Source organism: Cydia fagiglandana, chromosome Z (assembly GCF_963556715.1).
Source record: "Cydia fagiglandana chromosome Z, ilCydFagi1.1, whole genome shotgun sequence".
In the NCBI taxonomy this organism is placed as follows: domain Eukaryota; kingdom Metazoa; phylum Arthropoda; class Insecta; order Lepidoptera; family Tortricidae; genus Cydia; species Cydia fagiglandana.
Window position 1 is genome coordinate 26,989,436 of NC_085959.1, and position 22,189 is coordinate 27,011,624.

At 37.5% G+C, this 22,189-nt stretch overlaps 3 protein-coding genes across 3 annotated transcripts in view; 2 read left to right on the plus strand and 1 right to left on the minus strand.

The window, feature by feature from the left end:
• LOC134678818 (protein archease-like) overlaps nucleotides 1–22,189 on the plus strand; it is a 233,500-nt gene that overhangs the window by 55,544 nt on the left and 155,767 nt on the right. The gene's annotated exons all lie outside the window — the stretch shown is intronic.
• Nucleotides 4,994–22,189, minus strand: part of LOC134678099 (uncharacterized) — a 36,629-nt gene continuing 19,433 nt past the window's right edge. The window contains exons 7-11 of the mRNA XM_063536548.1: nucleotides 20,875–20,964; nucleotides 18,168–18,259; nucleotides 8,448–8,596; nucleotides 6,808–6,941; nucleotides 4,994–6,155 (exon numbers count right to left, since the gene is read on the minus strand). Coding sequence (XP_063392618.1) covers nucleotides 5,857–6,155; nucleotides 6,808–6,941; nucleotides 8,448–8,596; nucleotides 18,168–18,259; nucleotides 20,875–20,964 — 764 coding nt within the window. The 3' untranslated portion in view covers nucleotides 4,994–5,856. The remainder of the gene's footprint in view (nucleotides 6,156–6,807; nucleotides 6,942–8,447; nucleotides 8,597–18,167; nucleotides 18,260–20,874; nucleotides 20,965–22,189) is intronic.
• On the plus strand, nucleotides 11,517–14,608 carry LOC134678795 (nucleolar protein dao-5-like). Its single transcript, XM_063537491.1, has 2 exons — nucleotides 11,517–11,674; nucleotides 11,758–14,608. The coding sequence occupies exons 1-2, from the start codon at nucleotides 11,624–11,626 to the stop codon at nucleotides 14,551–14,553; spliced, it is 2,847 nt and encodes a 948-aa protein (XP_063393561.1). The 5' UTR covers nucleotides 11,517–11,623; the 3' UTR covers nucleotides 14,554–14,608.

The following is a 22,189-nucleotide window of genomic DNA, read 5'->3' on the forward strand; positions in this document are numbered from 1 at the left end:
CCTAATTTCAACTAAATCGGTTCAGCTGCTTAAGCGTTAAGACAGACAGACAGACACACTTTCGCCTTTATAATATTAGTATGGATTCCTGTCCAGGGGGAAGATTTTTGAAATTCGATTTTAGTTACATTGCGGACTATTTAGGTAACATCCAATTTAGCCGATGAGCCGACTGATCAAATACCGCAATGTAATGACACTCGCTGTTTCTTTATATATTTTTTATCATTTGTTCAACGAAATTACTTTTACACCGGAAGTTAATAAGTACCCAAGTATACTTCGGCGACATCTACCAACCTACCGCCGAGATGCCTAATTGAGTATCTATAGAGCGGTAATCATCATTAATATAAAAAGTGAACGTTTTTATGCAGGAGGTTCAGTAGACGGCTAAAGGATGGCGCTTAATAGCAGATTGTGCAAGGCATCAAAATATGAATGTGGGTTTATGAAACGAGCTGAAACCGAATTCTTAATCCCTACTTATGTACAGTTGTAGTTTTTTTTTATTTACAAATATATATATTTACAATATTTACAAAGGTACTTTTGGGACCGTGCACGATGGCAGCGCCGCCTAGCGTTCGCAACGTGGTCGGCGTTGTCAAATAACGAGCGCAACAAATGAAGATTGCTCCTTAAAGATATTTACTATAATCAGAGATATATATAACTTCGTATAAGATAAATAAAGTCTAAGAAAAAAACGTGCCTCGGATGTGGAGAAAAAGTCATTCTCGAATAGATGGCGCCATTATAATTTATACCTTTGGCCTATTCTCGGCTAGATGGCGTTGACGACACCGTTTGATATTCAACAATTTTAACTCATATCAGTGAAAGAACATGGGTCAGTATGGAACAATAAAAAATAAAAAATAAAAATAATTTATCCGTAAACATATTTTGATTAATTTATACAATGTTTTCAATTTTATTTTAAGTTTTAATCGTGTGTCGATAGATGGCAGTAAATGTACCGTGACTACAAAATTGACAATGACAGGACCCCTCTATACTATCTATTCTTTTTGCTATAATCGGGGGGCACGGCAGTGCCCCCGCCAAGTCGAGCGCGAAGCAAGCACTGCCGTACCATCCTTTACTGGAACCATTTCGCCGCATTTTCAGGCCCCTATTTGAGAACCTCTGGATAAGACCAGAACGCAGAAATTTTGGTCATCCAGTAAGCTATAATCACATACTTAAAATCCAAAATTTCAAGTCTGTAGGTCATTTAGTTCCGAAGTTAAGCGAAAGCAAAGTTTCGCATTTATGAAACTCACTCATGATCATCAGAATAGAACTAGTACTTCCCATAAACTCAGAGAGCTGAAATTTGGTACAGAGTTAGGGTTTAATGGCCACATAAAGGGAAAACCTAAAAATATTGCAATATCAGTCACGTTTTAAAGATCTAAGAACTGCATACGTAAGTTTGTAATCCCATATAAATATATGATATTACAAAGTTACTGTTGCAGTTCCTACAAATAGTAGGTAAAGTAAAGGTACACTACGATGTACGATGTGAGTATGAATGAAGATATGTTTAGTTATGATATGTGTATACATAGTATGGGTATGAGTACCCGAAAAGAAGGACTGCCTACAAAAAGAGATGAGATCCCATCAAAAACATTACATGTAAAAAGGTGCAAGTCTCGCAACGCTTTCACTACAAAAAGAAGTGAAATCCCACCAAAAACATTCTGTAAAAAACTAGCCAAGTCTCGATGGAGCTGCTTGTTTATCTCTAAAAAGTAATGAAATCTAGACAAAGTCGTGCCAAGTCTAAGGTTCCTTACTGCGATTTCTTTATTATTATAGTTAATGTTGTGTGACTTGGCCGTTGAAGGGTACACAAGGGTACAAAACCAGGTGCTCCATGACACCATTGCACCAATCTGCCATTGCACCAAAAAGAAGGGTTTGTTTCAGGCTCGCCCATACATAAGTATTATTGAAATACGCAGCTTTATCAAGCCTACAATTGAATGGTTATTGAATCAACGTCTTCCAAGTGGCAATTTTCCATCGTCAATGGGTAGCGGTTCTGGCGACAGATTGGTGCAATGGTGTCATGGAGCACCTGGTTTTGTACCCTTGTGTACCCTTCAACGGCCAAGTCACACAACATTAACTATAATAATAAAGAAATCGCAGTAAGGAACCTTAGACTTGGCACGACTTTGTCTAGATTTCATTACTTTTTAGAGATAAACAAGCAGCTCCATCGAGACTTGGCTAGTTTTTTACAGAATGTTTTTGGTGGGATGTACTTAACAATATGCGGAATCTTTTCGTTTTTAAAGTTAAATACACTTGGTTTTTGATTTAGTAGAAACAGTAAGAACTATCTGTGTATTTTATATTATTCGGTCAATTTTCTTCGTTGTTGTTTGTTACAAATTCAACGAAAAAATGTATGTTTCATTATGTTTTGATGACTTACTTGGTGATCCTCTTCCTGGGTATACGTACGATGCTTGTAATTATCAAAGGCATATGTTACTTGGTTTATACCAATGAAAGTCCGTCTAAAGCACACTTTTGGCACGTAGGGTTATCTGTCGTCCATCACAAGTGTCACAACAACAACATACATTGTATACTTGCAAAGAGAATAGATAGTATAGAGGGGTCCTGTCATAGTAAATTTTGTAGTCACAGTAAATTTACTGACATCTATCGACACAGCACTAAAACTCAAAATGAAAATGTATAAAATTATCAAAAAAATGTATATATATGGATAAATGATGTTATTATATTTTTATACATGAACATGGGTCGTTCATTCACTGATATCTATGTGTTAAAATTGTTAAATATGAAACGGTGTCGTCACGCCATCTAGCCGAGCATAGGCCAAAGCTGTGTGCGCCATCTATCCGGGCATGACTTTTTCTTGATTTCCGAGGCACGTCTTTTTCTTAGACTTTATTCATCTTATACGAAGTTACATGTGTCTTTGGTATGACCTTAAGAGTATTTTTACGATTAGTTACTAATTAGTAGTTTATGTAGAATTTACCTAACCATTTCACTTAGCTATCAACTCTATTAATATTTTGTTAAGTTTTATATTCATAAGTATAATTAAGGAAATTGTTACAACTAATTATTTCTTTCGACCTACTACTACTTACTACGTAGGTGCATTTAATATTTTTATTATTTTTTATCATTACTTTCATTATTTAATAGGTAGTATAACAATAACTATACAAGGGACAGATGAAGAAGGCGGTGATCTTGGACACGGCGCGGATAGTCCGCCGGTTCCTCTTTCTGCAGCCCTGACCACCGGTAGCTTGGGCCTTGCCCCGCTGCTGGCGGCACCCTAGGTTAGGTTTTTTATAATGTGTTTATATGTATTTTTTATTGTTTTGTAAGTGTTTTTATATTTTACTTTTATATTCATATTATAAAAACCTAGCCTAAGAAGAATGATGAATAAAAGACTATACTATTACCTATTACTATTTTGGAATATGTATGTATATGTATATAGCTCACACCATCAGTAGCCCTTAATCTAAGTATGACGTAATAAAAAAAATGGTACTTTACATTGGATTTTTCCTTACCATACACGTCATTATAGGTATTGGGTTGGATAGGTACTATAATATTTTTAAGGCTCTTGTTTTAATTTAACCTACCTGAATTCTAATAGATATACCGAGATTACCGAGTACTTACTTTCTCAGCAAACTGGAAAAAACAATCCTTTTGACGTTAAGTTGACGGTATCTAGTTTTATACGATAACACTCGCAAACTCTACCTACCTACGTACAAACTCATCTTGGGGTTGTTACGAGTACGAGACTACGACATGACACACGACCTGAAAAGCTTCAACTTTTTTATTTATATTTAGTTTGGCAAATCAACTTTGTCAGTTGAAAAAGGAGGCAAATGAAAAATGTAGGCGCGAATTTTCGATCTTCCGTAGGTTCTAAATTTGACGTACTAGGTAAAGTGATTCATTAATTGAATTAAGATCATTTTTATTCAAGTTATAAATAGAAAGTTTACTTTTTCTAATACAATACAATACTTTATATTGCGCGCCCCATACAGTTTAGAATCAAAGTACCCACAGAAACAAATGAAGACATATTTTGGATAGAGGTAACAACAAACGGTCTTTCTTGAACGCGATCTATTCCTGGCAACTTTTGGGTAGCGGAGATAATAAAATTAGAATATGCAATGCTATATATACAGGGTGATTCAGGAGACGTGAGCAGGACTAACACTGCGCATTTTGTAAGTTATAAGCAACTGTTTCCTATCAGTATTAGTGAGGTTAACGTTAATTTTCTAGTCGTGTTGAAAAAAAAAGTTATTAATTTATTTACGACATGGATGGTCACCCTAACATTAGATTACTAAACTATCGATATTCTGTGTCAAATTGAATGTCATCACTGTCATCACGGTCTGGTTACTTTTGAAAACTCGTATCTCACTCAGGTTTGACATTTTATTTTCTTCGTAAAAGAGGTTTTATGTTTATTAATTAGGTCTTGTAGGGTGACCATGATTGTAGAGAATTAAATTTGTCCTCACCAAAAAGTTAAAAAATAGGAAAAAGTGTGGTTGTTTCATCTAAATACGACGGTGATCAATCAATTATCCGTTACTGAGTGTGCAGGATTAGTCCTGCTCACGTCTCATGAATCACCCTGTATACTACTTTAGAGAAAAAAACCCTATTTATCTTAAAAGTTCTAGGCTTTTTACTTTTCGCCGATTATTAGATATTCCTCCAATTAGTACTAAAGTACCTTTAGTCCTTATAGTAATTTATCTTCTATTAACGTTAACCTTTAAGCCAAGGCTACATTCATATACTACCTACCCGACTGGATACAGTGAATACAAGGACAAGGGCAAAATGACTCGCTTTATTGATAATGCGCATTATCTTTTAATTGATACTCATATGAAAAAGCATTTTTTTGCTGTTAATAGGAAGTGTGTGATAATTGTAGAAGGCAGCACAGACACCTGCTGTTAACAGTAAACTTACTGTCGCAAAGTGTCAATGTCAGGATTAGGTTTCCTATTTACTTAGACAACAATTAAATGTTTTAGACAAAAAGGACTTTATGGAGAGGGAACACTCTGACTTAACTTTGTATATATAATTGGACCATCCGTTTACGGAATGGTAATGATTTCCAATTTTAAGAAATTCCTGCATTTATTTTAGTAAAATAGTTTTGAGTTTTTACAAACAATTGATGGTAGTGTCGGGTTCATAAACATGAATACACTTCTCCTTAATCAATTGCAATAAACTGAAAAAAGTATACATATTTATGAATTCGACTGTAATTATAAGTTCCTACAGAAATTATATAAAAATAATAGAATTGCTTCTACCGTATTCTTAAACAATTAACATACAAACCACCAAAAAACTAACTCAATAAATAGGTAAGTTTAGGTAAATATTAAGCATCAACGTCAACTTCGTAATCAGTGCAAAGTAATAGATTCTATAGCATGCTAGACTATTTAGACCGAGCTTAGGGTCGGTTGCAGTTGCACCAAAGCGTCTGTCACCTTTAAAACGTTCGCTAAATTGGGATGTTTCAAACTTCACTGCTGGTTGATATTGATCAGTCTGTCAAAATAGTTGGTGCAACTGTCCCGTAGATTAATGTAAAGGACATGTATACATTTTATTAATCTAATTATATATTACTTAAACTAACTTTCTATCGATCCCGAATCACTATAGGTACTTATTTAAAATATAATTAAAGATACATCACATCTTTGATATTGCTACTTAGCTAGATGCCCTCCGGTCAGAGAGTGGCCACCGCCGCTATGGGAACAGCTCCTTGTAGGTAAATTTAGAAGTGATCTTGTTGGCCATCTCGGTGAAGAGGTCGGCCAGGGAGCGCTCGAGCACGGGCCGGATCTCCTCGAGGAACAGCTGCGAGTTGTCGTTGATGACGCGGTTGGTGGCGGGCCCCAGCACGGGGTCGCCGTCGAACAGGTTCGTGAGGTAGATGGAGGACTCGCCGACGCGCAGCTTCACCTTGAACGGGTCGAACTTGAGGTACTCTTCGGCGCCGCGCGTCTCCTTGTGCCCGCGCATCGTCACGTTGCACGCGTAGTCTTCTGCAAGGATAACGAACAAACGTAGATATATTACACTAAAAATTTAAGTTTTTTAACAATTCATCTTAATAATTCTGACATGTCACGTGACACGTTATAGGTAAAGCGGAGGGTAAGCCGTGAGTACAAGCGAGTGCTATCTTTGCAGGAAAATCAATGTAGGTATAAATATTGACAGATAATGAATAGCCTAACTAAACAGTTAAAGGTAAGCCTAACTAAACAGTTGAAATTTAGAACATATTTTTCATAAATTTTCGAGCTCCACTATCTGCAGGCAGAGGCTAGTAGCACGTTGGAGCCAAACCCGAATTCAAGGAAAAAAGGATGACTTTAGACCAGAGCCGTGTCCGGGCCGGAGCTTCGGGCCGGGCTTCTGTTTTATATGACATGATAGGCGTTCACGTGATGCTTTTCCATAGAAAATATTGTGCCGGAAGCTCGGACAACATTAATTAACATTAATTGCATGTAAAAATACGCAAGTAAGTATAACGGGTTAGCACTGATTGACTAGCACGTTATCTTTTACTCGGATTAGCAAAGTAATATTTTGGTTTTAATTAATATGGATTTGCGCAAAGTAACGCCTGATTCTATTCACTAAAATACCCTATAATTATAAGAAGTTCGAATAAATGTGTTAACTTACTGAAGGTGCCCGTGATGTTGCCGCGGCCCTGCAGCCGCAGCAGCAGCACTTGGATGTCCATCTTGTACTTCCCGTGGAAGTCCAGCCGCGGCAGCAGCAACTTGAAGTCGAACCGGTTCTTGTTTAAATCAGACCTGAAACGACACACAATAATTTCGCATGTTAAACAAGGACCCCTATTCGACAAGCGACGTTTGACGTATCGTGTTGATCTCCCGTTGATGTGGGAAAAATCATAACTTCTCGAATACGTACAATGTCAAAATTTGACATTAACAATCCACAGTTAGGGTGACAAGCAAACCAAACCGAACCACCCTTAGTTTAGAGTTGAGTTTTGGTTGTACCAAATGATATTTATCCACGGTTGATGGAATCAACACTCAGTATGCAATAAAATCAACTGTTGATTTGACGTGGATGCGAAATCTGACAGTTGTACATGTCGAATTTGGCCCCAGGTTATCAAGCTGAGTTAGATTATCAAGAGATTTCATTAAAAAATGCGTACAAAAATGAGATATTCCATAGGTATTCCTATTCAAACGGAAAAAAGTGGCGACGCTACTAATACGCTTATGAATTTTATAATGTAATGCATTTTATGATTTCTTAGCACATAATGCAGAAATTGCAGAACGAAGTTGACAGGCTAGGTTGCCTGCCCGGCGGACCCAGGCCGGAGGTCAGAAGCAGGTAAACCTAAAACCAGACCTTGATTATAAACATATCCTACATATGTATATATTGTATAATGCATACTAACTACCTACTTGTAAGAGGAGGTCTAGTTGGTAGAATACAAATCAGTGACTATGAAGCAATGATGAATCTAATCACCTATTTTAGTCGCGTATCTAAGGAGTAGAGTGAACTACTTGCTCATATTGGTTAACTGACAGACACATGTTGGATACTCGTACAGCTTTAAAAGTCAGCTATAGTTACTGTTTCAGTTGCAACTTAAATTTTTAGGTACTTATTTGCCTAGAGTTACACCAAGACTAGAATGCAACGATTTTGATAGTACACGCAGTGCAAGTGTTATTTAAAAACGTCAAACTTCTATGAAATTATGTCGTATAATCATAAGATCATAACTTAAGAGGTTTGCTCTTATCAGTGGAGTAATCGCCAGTCTTTTAATTTCCTCATACGTTGCAAATTTATCTTGGTCTAACTTTGACAACTTATGATTATCTACTCATTTTCCAATACGCTAATCTTGAATTCACAACAGTTATTTAAGATATGCTTACGTTTCCACATAATAACTTCTTAAAGCGGTAGGTAAGTACACCCAGGTAATTTTTTTTTTCACCACGCCAACTCGGAAAGACATATTTTGCACTTCAAAAACGGCTATCAGTAATCCACATGTGAGGCAAAGTAATCAAATGCAAATTTTGAGTTGATTTCTTATGTTTGCTGGTAGAATTAACTTTTAAATGATGATTTTGGATGATAAATATTTAATAACATTCATTTGAATTTGAATTGGTTTGATTTTGTTTGATATTTTACATTTAATATTAGCTCCGGGTTGGTGTGGTGAATTATTTTTTTACGACTCTAATGACTGACCACTGTTCTAGGCAAACAAAGTCGCTGGCAGAAGGCAGTATAAAATGTAGACTAACTTGAGTGTTTGTATGATGAAGTTGCTGGGCCCTTGCACCTTGACGTCGTTGACTACGGCGGTGAGCTTCGCGCCCTGCGGGCCGCGCGCCAGGGCGATCTGCCCCAGGCTCAGCGGCTCGATACCCGGCACGTCCAGCTCGGGAATGCCCTGCACGGTTACAAACTAAAGTCAGATCGTGAAAAGTCTGCAGCGATTCAGACAGCCCACGCAGTGCAAGTGTCATTTTAAACGTCAATCTTCTATGAAATTATGACGTATAAATAACACTTGCACTGCGTAGGCTATCAAATCCGCTGAGGACTTTTCTTGGTGCGGTTATATCATTATCATTCATATATCATTTAACGGCCTCCTAACCTAATCGGTAGTGACCCTCCTGGAAACGTGGGTTCGAATCCTGGTAAGGCGGGGTTTGTGTGTTCATCACAAATATTTGTTCCTGAGTTATGGATGTTTTCTATTTATATAAGTATTTATATATAGGTATATGTGTAGGTATATAATATTATCTACATCGTCGTCTAGTCCCCACAACACAAGCCTTCTTGAGCTTACTGTGGGACTAGATCGATCTGAGTAAAATTGTCCTATAATATTTATTTATTTATTTATCATTATTGAGTAATAATAAGTCATTATTAGTTCACTACCGAATAAGTGTCTACTTACATGCGCTAAGCGGTATAGGTACCTACCTAAGAAATAAATATTTTCCATCTATCAAATATTCATTGATTCTATTTCAAAACAAAAAGTGTACATAATAGGTATTTCTATAAATTGTACATAGTTAAAAAAAAAACCGGCCAAGCGCGAGTCGACTCGCCCACTGAGGGTTCCATACAAAACTTTTTTTGCAAGTTAATAGTTTTCATATTTTCTACGCGTTCCCAAGATAAAAGGCTCTTGACTTGACAGACAGACGGACAAACCGACGGACGAAGGAACAGAGAGTTATCATATAAGGGTTCCGGTTTTCCTTTTTAGCTACGAAACCTTAAAAAAAGTTCTAACTTAAACCTATTATACACTGGTGGCGATGCCATTTTTTTGAGAAATAGCCGTTCAGTTGTTTCTGTTGTTATAAATCCACCGAAGGCAATTCTAACACATCAAATATTTGCAGATTCCATTTATCTTGACATTAACTTATTGCAAAACGCTCTTGACAATGACATACTTTTCAACATGCTGTTAAAGCAAATATCTCCATACCCCTCTTTTATTACCTATGTAGTTGCATGTACTAGTATGTACCTACCTACGTATTACGAAGGTTACAACATAAATGGTATTTTCAATGTTACTCTTTAGTCTCTAGTTGCTAAGTTAAATGATGTTCGGTCCAGATTCTAATTGTTGTGCTTATGGAAATTGTTTGTACACTTTATACAAGTAAGTACAAGTGTATTGAATTAACGAATAAATGCAAATTTCCAATACCTAAGTACAGATGTAATGCATAATTACATTTTTCATCGTATTTTCACGGAAAAGTACGAACATAACAGAACGTGAACTCTATTTCAGTCAGTTTCGGTACAAAAAATAGGTAATGTTGGTATCATGATAAATACGAGCGTTTGCGAGAAATTACGATGGAAAACAATTATACTTGTACTGCATCTGTAGTATTCAAATCGCAGTGAATAATGGTTCCCGACTGCACTATTATAGGCATTACAAGGTACGCTGTTTTCGAGAACATTTGCGTCTCAACAACGGCTAACTGCAGCTTTCGAAGCTAATGTGTATAATTCGTGGATTTGTGTACGGACACGGACATAAACAGTTCACATAACAGCGAGTACCTAGCTACAATAGGTAATAGTGTAATAGCGGGTAACAATAGTGTAAGCTACACTATAAATAAACATGTTATGTACCTTAGCCTCTATTATACTTACGTTAAATGTAAAGAACCATGCACCGGCAATTCATAGGATGTTGTTGTAACGGATGTCTTGATAGGAAAACGAATGGTATTTAGCCTTCCTTGCAATGAAAAACCTTTATATGTTTACGTTGGTAGGTATCTATTGTAGATGTATAGTATTGGGCGTAATGTTATTCATATGGACAAATTATAGGGACGCGGTTTGTATACACATAAAACCTAATGTACCTACCTATAGTATTGGAACCATATTAATTCAATACATATTGATAGTCTTTCCCTTTTCCTAAGCAGGACGACGGACGACCATTGAAGAGGTTCGTTGGTTATCAAAATACTATTAGACAAATTAAATTACTTCCACCCACCCATACCGCCGTGGCCCGAGTGGCAGAGGGGCTTCGGCACCTGCCGCGATAGCAGAGGACGATGGTTCGGTTCCAGCCCTGGGCATTGGAAGCCTTGGTCATTAGTCTTCGTATATGACATTTATTTCGGCTTACAAGAATATTATTTTTATAATTTTCTTTCCATTCGCCCTAACGGCGAGCTCAAATCCTACATTCATTGAATGCTGGCTATAATTTGTTTGTCTTCCCTATACGTTAGAACATAACTTGACCGAATCATTAACTCATCTCATTGTAATAATAGGATTTTTAAATTCATTAAAACAGATATTAAATAACAAAATAAATAAATAATAAATCTAGCCCTAAATTAGCGTGAGGCATTGTTCCCAGGACGCTGGCCGCGTTCCCCCCTGCGCAGCGAGGATAAGTTTTTGTGCAAAAAAAGGGGCAGCTCGTAGGTCGATTGGATATATTATATACATATAATAATATGTATATAATCTAATGGTATACTTAATAGCGTGAGGATACATGCAAAATTTATCTAAAGCCATAGATCATGCAACTACTGAATACTGAACTTATACTGAATTTATATTATCATATCTATTAAAATTAATAATGACATAGAAAGACCGTAGATACCTACTTTTAATAAGTAAACGTAATCAATAAACGGAACACGTGTGAATTGCATCAGCCGAGTGAGAAAAATAACAAAGCTGTAGGTATGTATGCTGCCACCGCACCTGGCAAGCTGGCCTTATCGCCGAGCTCGTCAACAAAGGGCCTACGTGCCCAACCTACGTTCGGTTCTTCACTACACCAAATAATCGCTTCCTACGTATCACCAAAACTGTTCTATCTAACCACAACAATGTATAAAAGTGCATGTTATAGTTTCTGAATGAGTATTTGTTCAAAATGTCGTGGCTCCAAGCTAGCATATTTATAGCCTACGGTTGTCTAATGTTGGTAAGTGCTTTATTTTAATTAAAATGTATCTATACGTACCTAATATTAAGTAAGTAATAACCGCAACAAATTCATATTTACAGTGCAACAAAAGTGAAAACCGGAGCTGTAAACAAGGTCCTTCTCTTGAGACACTCTTACGCTTATTGGAAATTCGAAACCAAATGAAGTACCCTTCTCAAGAGCAACCGCCGCGTACAGTGGTACCTTATCCCTACTGTAAAACATCTGATAATATTGAAACAAAAAAATCAACATCAGGATCTGCTTTAGAGTGCAGAATTAAACTGCCTTGTTACAACGGCAGGCCTTGTAAAACGAATATATACGTTCAACTACCTATTTCTATGTTTCCCAAACAACCAGACGAGTCAACCAAACCAGTAGAGAAAAAAGACGAACCAGAAGATGGGACGTCAAAGGCTGCGAACACCAAGAATGGTGCAAATGATGGAAAAAATGAAAAACCTAGTGACAAATCATCTACAGACACAAATTCAGAAGACTCATCCAAACCAGCTGACAAAAAAGATGAGCCAAAAGAATTAAAAACCGATGATGAGACAAAGCCTGTCGGCGATGAAAAATCAAAGGATGCAGAGACCGCGGATGGTGCAAAGAGTGAAAAAGAAGACAAACCTAGTGACAAATCTTCTACAGACACAAAGCCAGAAGATTTTTCCAAACCAGCTGACAAAAAAGATGAGCCTAATGAAATACAAACCGATGGTCAGATAAAGCCTGCTGGCGATCAAAAATCAAAGGATACAAAGACCGCGGATGGTGCGAAGTGTGAAAAAGAAGACAAACCTGGTGACAAATCATCTCAAGACACAAAGCCAGAAGATTCATCCAAACCAGCTGACAAAAAAGATGAGCCAAAAGAAATAAAAACCGATGATGAAACAAAGCCTGCGGGCGATGAAAAATCAAAGGATGCAAAGACCGCGGATGGTGCAAAGAGTGAAAAAGAAGACAAACCTAGTGATAAATCATCTACAGACACAAAGCCAGAAGATTCATCCAAACCAGCTGACAAAAAAGATGAGCCAAAAGAAATAAAAACCGATGATGAGACAAAGCCTGCGGGCGATGAAAATTCAAAGGATGCAAAGACCGCGGATGGTGCAAAGAGTGAAAAAGAAGACAAACCTAGTGACAAATCATCTACAGACACAAAGCCAGAAGATTCATCCAAACCAGCTGACAAAAAAGATGAGCCAAAAGAAATAAAAACCGATGATGACACAAAGCCTGCGGGCGATGAAAAATCAAAGGATGCAAAGACCGCGGATGGTGCAAAGAGTGAAAAAGAAAACAAACCTAGTGATAAATCATCTACAGACACAAAGCCAGAAGATTCATCCAAACCAGCTGACAAAAAAGATGAGCCAAAAGAAATAAAAACCGATGATGAAACAAAGCCTGCGGGCGATGAAAAATCAAAGGATGCAAAGACCGCGGGTGGTGCAAAGAGTGAAAAAGAAGACAAACCTAGTGACAAATCATCTACAGACACAAAGCCAGAAGATTCATCCAAACCAGCTGACAAAAAAGATGAGCCAAAAGAAATAAAAACAGATGATGAAACAAAGCCTGCGGGCGATGAAAAATCAAAGGATGCAAAGACCGCGGATGGTGCAAAGAGTGAAAAAGAAGACAAACCAAGTGATAAATCATCTACAGACACAAAGCCAGAAGATTCATCCAAACCAGCTGACAAAAAAGATGAGCCAAAAGAAATAAAAACCGATGATGAAACAAAGCCTGCGGGCGATGAAGAATCAAAGGATGCAAAGACCGCGGATGGTGCAAAGAGTGAAAAAGAAGACAAACCTAGTGATAAATCATCTACAGACACAAAGCCAGAAGATTCATCCAAACCAGCTGACAAAAAAGATGAGCCAAAAGAAATAAAAACCGATGATGAAACAAAGCCTGCGGGCGATGAAGAATCAAAGGATGCAAAGACCGCGGATGGTGCAAAGAGTGAAAAAGAAGACAAACCTAGTGATAAAACATCTACAGACACAAAGCCAGAAGATTCATCCAAACCAGCTGACAAAAAAGATGAGCCAAAAGAAATAAAAACCGATGATGAGACAAAGCCTGCGGGCGATGAAAATTCAAAGGATGCAAAGACCGCGGATGGTGCAAAGAGTGAAAAAGAAGACAAACCTAGTGACAAATCATCTACAGACACAAAGCCAGAAGATTCATCCAAACCAGCTGACAAAAAAGATGAGCCAAAAGAAATAAAAACCGATGATGAGACAAAGCCTGCGGGCGATGAAAAATCAAAGGATGCAAAGACCGCGGATGATGCAAAGAGTGAAAAAGAAGACAAACCTAGTGATAAATCATCTACAGACATAAATCCAAAAGACTCACCTAAACCAGCTGACAAAAAGGATGAGCCAAAAGAAATAAAAACCGATGATGAGACAAAGCCTGCCGGCGATGAAAAATCAAAGGATGCAAAGACCGCGGATGGTGCAAAGAGTGAAAAAGAAGACAAACCTAGTGACAAATCATCTACAGACACAAAGCCAGAAGATTCATCCAAACCAGCTGACAAAAAAGATGAGCTTAAAGAAATAAAAACCGATGATGAAACAAAACCTGCCGGTGATGAAGCATCGAAGGATGCAGAGAGCGCGGATGATGCCAGTGGTGAGAAAAAAGATGAACCTAGTGATAAATCATCTACAAACACCAAACCAGAAGACTCAGCCAAACTAGGTGATAACAAAGAACAGCCCAAAGAAAATACAACCTCTGATGGGGCTAAACCTCCCGTGAACGAGAGTTCAAAGGATGGAGGTAGTACAGGTGCTGCAAATGATGGGAAAACGCCGGAAGCTAGTAAGACGAGCTAGTAGGACAAGTAGGACAACCTGCTGCTTAACGTTCTCCGGATCCCCAACGAGTGTGTTAGGTTGAATTATCTTTAATATCAAAAAAAGTTGCATCACTATCACTTTAATATAAATGTAAATAGTTAATTGACATGAAAAATGTAATACTTTATCAATAAAGAAAGAAATGAAGGAATCACTATCACTATTACTACCTACCCCCGCCGCGTTTGTCTGTTTGTGTGTTTGTTCCCGATAAACTCAAAAACTACTGAACGGATTTTCATGCAGTTTTCACCTATCAATAGAAGGATTCTTGAGGAATGTTCAAGTATATAATTTGTTAACCTATGCGAAGCGGGGGCGGGTCGCTACCTCGCTAGTACTTGTACTTTTAGAGGTGCAGTTTAATTATAGTAGTGTAAATGACATAATGTCATGTAAAAGAAGGAAAAATTACCAAGGCCTCCAGTGTCCAAAGCTGAAATCGAACCAGCGTCCTCTGTTTACTTACGCGTCAGATGCCGAGACCGCTATCCGGTCACAGTGTCATGGGTAGAATTTCCAAATACATAATATGTATTTATTACTTTCCTGAGGGGTTGTGGCGCCCCCTGGCCATCTCTATGGTGAAACAGTATGGTTCGACCTCCTTACCGAATCAACTCGGGTGATTACTCGCTAGCGAAGAGAGACGGGAGCCACTTGCACCATCCCAATAACCAGCTGATATCGTACGCCATTTTGTTTATTGTTGGACGTAAAGACATGCAAGGCCGTTTACGTGTTAAAGTAGGTAAAACTCATTTTCACCACACCAGCTCAGAAAGGCTTACTTTACACTTCAAAAACTGATAGCATAGTTGCATTTTATTCACAAGTGAGGCAAAGTACAGAACTGCGAATTTTGAGTTTTTTTCTTATGTTTGCCGGTGGAATTGACTTTTAAATGATGATTTTAGATTATAAATATGTAATAACATTCATTTGGATTTCATTTGGTTTGATTTTGATTGATATTTTACATTTGATATTTGCTTCGGGTTGGTGTGGTGAAAAATTTTGTGTTACACTCGGGACCTGTTTAACCCTCGTGCTTTGAAACCCTCGCAACGCTCACGATTCCATTTTTCGAACCACTCGCTACGCTCGTGGATTTCGCTCGTTCAATTTTGAATTCTTTCGCTTACTCGGGTATCAATATTAACGAGCGGTTAAACTACAACTTTGCCCCCTTGTAAAACAAATAAGTATTATACCTTGATGTTAAATAAATATGTAGTTGACTTATAAATTATAAATTATTCTAGGTTCGTATGACTTAGTGACATAATTTAAGAAATCCAATACGCTCTAGGGAATAGGGGATGTAATTCCCGCTAAACTAGAGCAGATTACCACGCTTTACTTAAGCCAGTGTGATGAAAATTATCGTTACCGATGGACACTTATTACAAAAAGCATAAGGTCCACCGATGGACAGTTAAAGAGTGTTGCTGTTTATACCTATGCCTATATTAGGAAAACCGATGGGAATGGGGATAGACACTCCGCCATTGGTCGATAAGATTAAAAATGGACAAAACCTTATTTTAAGACAAAATAAAGAATTTTACGAGATTTACCGATGGGCGTCGAGGTCGTGTACGTACGTAATAAACGTAATTTTTAACGAAATCTCAAACACAAAATATGAAAAAATTAAACCGATCATGTTTAAAGTGTTTTCTTTTAATTCCATGATTATTGCATCCCCGCCATCACGCGGTTGATCCGAAACAAAAGAAAAGAAACTAAAAAGGTCCAGTCTGTCCATGATCAAACTCGTAAAACTTGTGTTGTTAATTGATTGATTTTATATGTAAAGTCACATCACATACAACATACAAGTCTTGAGCTAAGACGAAACAGGAGCTGAGTTTTAAATATTTTAGGTAAATATACCCGTCTCGCTAACGGAAGCGGCTCCTAAAACTAGTGCGATAAGGACAAGGCGAAAAATCCTGCGTAAAAATCTCAAAAATCGAAGTTTCGTAGTCGACTGTTTCCTCCTCCAAAACTAAACCAATCGTAACCAAATTTGAAAATCTAAATGATTATGGAATTATCTGTCTCGGACAGTTTTGCTTTTTTGGCTAATTGATATCAGTTTTGAATACTACGCCTCTCATTGCGGCATAGTCAATGAGGCCATTTTGGCCATTTTTGAAGGGCTCTAGCGCCTTAAAAAACAAAAATATCAAAAAAAGCAAAACGGTCTGACACAGATATTAACAATATTAATCTGTGTTGAAAAAATCATTGCTCTAGCATCAAAACCCACGGAGGAAACAGTCGAGTACGTTTGTATGGAGAAATGACCACTCCTGTTGGCTCAGATTTTAATCATTTTGTTGATGTGTTTTGAGTAGTTTTGAGTACCCATGCCTATAACATTTCTAGCACTATGTAATTAATGGTCTCCGAGTTAAGAAAGGAGCGGAAGGACAACCACACAGGCGGAAACGGCCGAGTTATAAGGCTTCCTTGTTTGAGTACTACGGAAATTCAACAATCGTACATTATGAACGTCGATTTCTTGTTGGCAAATTCTTTGAAATATGCAGTATTTTAAAGATTTAAAAGAAGGAGGAGGTTCCCAATTTGCCGGAATGTTTAATAAGGAGCAGTAATGGTTGGTCAGACAGTTTATGAATATGTACCTTTGCGCATAGGGTTGTTGAAAATGAATGAACGAATAGTTGGCTCAAAGTTAGAGATATTTTTGGGATTAGTTACATTTTAAACTGTAGAAGGACGTTTCTATTAAGTATGATTTACATTTTCTAATAAACTTATTATTATTGTTCTCATTTCTTAGGTCAGTAGGTAGTTTGTTAAGGATCTGTATTAACATTGAATTATAAGAAAGTAGTACTTTTGATCACTTGCAAATCGAATACGTTCTCCAGTAGTGCCCAGGGCTGGATTTAACCAGTGTGCTCTGATATTACTGCAGGATTTTTTTAAGTAGGTACTTATACAGGGTGATTCAGGAGACGTGAGCAGGACTAAGACTGCGCCTTTTGTAAATTATAAGCAACTGTTTCGTATCAGTATTAGTGAGATTAACGTTAATTTTCTACTCGTGTTGAAAAAAAAAATTAATAAATTTATTTACGACATGCATGGTCACCCTAAAATTAGAATACTAAACTACTAATATTCTGTGTCAAATTGATTGTCATCACTGTCATCACGGTCTGGTTACTTTTGAAAACTCGTATCTCACTCAAGTTTGACAGTTTATTTCTTCGTAATCAAATGCTGTCATTACGGTTAAAGAGGTTTTATGGTTATTAATTGGGTCTTGTAGGGTAACCATGATTGTAGAGAATTAAATTTGCCCTCACTAAAAAGTTAAAAAATAGGAAAAATTGTGGTTGTTTCACCTAAATACGACGGTGATCGGTCAATTATCAGTTACTGAGTGTGCAGGATTAGTCCTGCTCACGTCTCATGAATCACCCTGTATATATGCAATTTCCTTTGGTTACTTTTCCTTCGTAGGTATATGACATTTATTTCGGTTTATATAAATGATGTTGTGTTATTATTAATGGGTATTGTCAAAAATATTATTAATAATAACCTACCTTCGATATTTTCGGGCGCAACTCGTCCACTGAGTTCATGATGCATTTGTCCACGTTGGGGTCGTTACGTTGACATATCTTTATGTAAGATGCTGAAACAAATATTAGTACGTATACAACTAATTCATTTAAGTAGTTGGAAGCAAAACAATTGTTTTACAAGGGGGCAAAGTGATTGTTTCACCGTTCGTGCTAATATTGATAGCCGAGCGTTGACGGGGTTTCAAAGCACGAGGGTTAAACAAGTTTTGCCCCGAGTGCACTCGGGGCAAAACTTGTTTAACCCTCAATTACCACACCAACCCGAAGAAAATACTACTGTATCAAACAAAATCAAATCCAAATGAACGTCATTGTATATTTATCATTCAATTCTACATTTGAGGAAACAACTCAAAATTTGCATCTGATGACTTTGCCCAACATGTGGATAAAATGCAACTTTCTAATCAGTTTTTGTACACTCAAGAGAGCATTTACCAGCTGGTGTGGTGAAAAAAATTGCAGTAGTATAGGCCCGATATTGTGGATAATGTAGATGTATGGCCGAGAGTCAAGAGCCGCCTCGCCATCTTGAACTCTGTCAGATTATCACGTTATCCTCAAGTGCCTACCTGTATATTTGTAAAGTAGATTCATATTGATGTCACGGTTAAGGCAATCCGGGAGTAGGTATACTATTTAAGACTCCCACTTTCGCTGAATGAGAGTAGTGGTGCGGTGGTGGGAGAGACGCGAAGGGAATTATGTCATCGGTGCGTAACATACCACGATGTAAACACTAACACCGGACCAACCACCGCATAACTAACCAGGAAAACTAGTCAAATATTCTCGGCCACATGTCTAACAGGAGCGGGTCTCGACGTTCATTCGACAGCCTGTGACATGAATAAATAGGATCGCCCGATTGGCCCCTCAACATACCTAATTATGGATGATTTTCCTTGATAAATGCCAAGTGCTTAAAAAATCTAATTTACGGCCGTTAGATTTCGTAACTGAAAGCAGCAATATGGCTTATGAATAGTTTAGCGAAGTTTAGGATTATAGTTATGGAAATGTTAAATCGTCATTTTACCTACATTATTACAGTAGGTACCTACTCAAATATTAAATTTTTAGTACTTAACGTTAATTTGGAGGTAGTTATTTGTCAATAGAACGTCTTAAAAAAGATGGAGAAGCAATAATATTTAGCTGGTAGAATGTGCCAATAGATCGAAGGTATAATTATGAGGCACAAGCCGAAGGCAATAGGGGATTGCATGATTTTTAACGCTCCGTGACCATTATTTTAAGCATTTTAAATTGTAATGTGTAACAAAATATATACCTATTTCCTAGGGATACTAAATACCCGTTATAGGTACTTTACTAATAAGTAATAACAATATATTTAAAAAATTGATACCGCAAAAATCTATTCGGCTCCAGGGGAGAGCTTCGTGTTCCGAAAATTCTGGCAATGCAAAAGTGGGCTTAAGTAGATTAATCATTTTAACTTTTAAATGTAAGCCACTTCCCGCCTGAAGAATGCCTAACAAACCTATGTGTTCCAGCGTCAGGCTTGATACACAATTTATTGCTGTTAAAAATATTGGACTTATCAACTATTATGCTTGTTGTATAGACCGGTATAGGTTGACGTCAAAGACGCTGGATAATCGCATTCTCAAACTACAACAATTACCTTTTATCCAACATAGATTAATAACAAAATAGTCCCCAAGTTTAGGATTGCCATAGCTATACAGCGCGGGTATGCTGACTGCGCGATGGGCGCCTTGCCGAGGGGCCTAGGCTTTGAAGGTAGGTTTTAGGGAATTTTATTTTTTGGTTAGGTTTAGTTTTAGTTATTTTATTTTATAAGGCAATTAAGTATTAACATTGTATTATTTACGTTAAATCCTTTGTCGTTTCCAAAAATGTCATTATAATAAATCTTTTACATTATTAATTATGTAAAATATTTATAATTATTACGCGGGTTGATGTTCTAATTGCCTTTATAGCAAAAAAGAGCAGGTCCTTACAGAGTTTCATATAGCATCAAATATTATTTATGTACCTCTTTGTAGACGTTACACCGAGAAAAGTCTGCAGCGATTTTGATAGCCCACGCAGTGCAAGTGTAATTTATGCGTCATAATTTCATGGAAATTAGAAGTTTATAATAACACTTGCTATAACGTGGACTATCAAAATCGCTGCAGACTTTTCTTGGTCTAACTTTAGCTATCAGGCAGTACATAAAATAGACAAATCGGAATATCTGAATTTTGCTTTCGTAAAAAAGTAACACGTACATATTAACATTGCAGGTACTTTCGCCTTTTGTATAGGTAAGATAGGAAAAAGATAAATGTCAAAGTCATATCTGTTTTGAGAAAAATAACTTACCTTAATTATATACAAGTTATTTTTAAACAATAATAAATGCATATAATCAATTCGCTCCAACATGCATACATATTATATGTATAGTAGGTAATGCTTGCCTATGTGGAATTAAACGAGCCTACAAAAACATGTGAGACGCTTTGTTGAAATCAAATCAACTTACATTTAGCAATCATTTTCAGCAATCATGATTCTATTGCAATACAAATACGTAAGTAAAAGTAGTCGCCTTACATAGCTACACGTATGTATGTTACCACTGAAATACCGGTATAATATTTATGAGCTCTACCTAAGTACTTACGAATTTCAGCCGCTACGAAATGCAGCGCTAGTAAAAGTACGACAGCAGGCAACATGTCGATCGCCATATTCACATGTGGTGAAGTACGGGCTCTCCGTTAGCTGCGCCGGAGTGGACGCGGTCTCAGCCAGCCCAGTCGCGTCGACGGCCGGCACTGTGCGCGCCCACCGCGTGCCGGCCACCACTCCACCACTCAACCTAAGGACACGCGTGATTGTCCAACCGCCCTGCTATTCTGGATTCGAATCGACTTCAAGTTCTATTCCGCTCACAACACACCGAGTGTGAGCAAGATAGGTACTGGATACTGTATGTACTTCCCCACTGAAGGTTGTATCGTAAGTAGAGAATCGTGCGCTCGGATTGATGTGTTCCGTCGGTTGCGCCAGGGGGAACTACGCGCCTGCGGCTATCCTGGATGCGCGGCGCAAGCTCTTCCGATCTTAGCGCGTGATTACATTGCGCAGCTTCCGCATTTTGCAATTGTCTCACTAAATATTACATATGTTAGTATTGAACTAAACTATACTAGGATTAACAGACGTATTAGGATAGTCGTCCGGGTGCTCGTCACTATACGTGTCTTCTTTAAACATACGTCATTATCGATAGAGGTGACAGCAAAGTGTCGACCATAGGGCATTAGTGTGTCGAGCACACGGACGTTCACCTTATATTTCACTGTGTAATCCTATGAGTTTTGTACCCCCGTATTCTTAAACATTCAATTCAATTCTCACCGAACTAGGTTTTGACTCTTTTGCTATCCTGACATTCCTGACAAGCCAGCTCTGGAATTCGCTCCCTCTCAATATTAGTCAAATCTTGTACTAGCAGGTATATTTAATAATTGTTGTAATATATGATTCAGTATATATATTATACATACTTATTTTATTCAGTTTTTTCAGTTGGCTGCAATAGTTCAACATAAAAAACATCTAATTTTTTACTTGCACTATTTCTACATCTTTGCTTAGCCCTATATGTTTAACTGGGATTATACAAAATTAAGCCGTTTCCCATATTTCGGGGATATGGGAAACGGCTTGATTTTGATGAAATTTGCTATATGGGGATTTTAGGGAGCGAAAAATCGATCTAGCTAGGTGTTATGTCTGCGAAAACGCGCATTTTTGAGGTTTTATATATTTTATGAGCAAAGCTCGGTCTCCCAGATATTATAAATAAATATTTGACAATGAATAAACAATATTACAAAGATCGACTTAGCCCCAAACTAAGCAAAGGTTGTTCTATGGGTGATGCTATGCGCTATGCAATTATGCATATATATGTACATATAAATACAGAC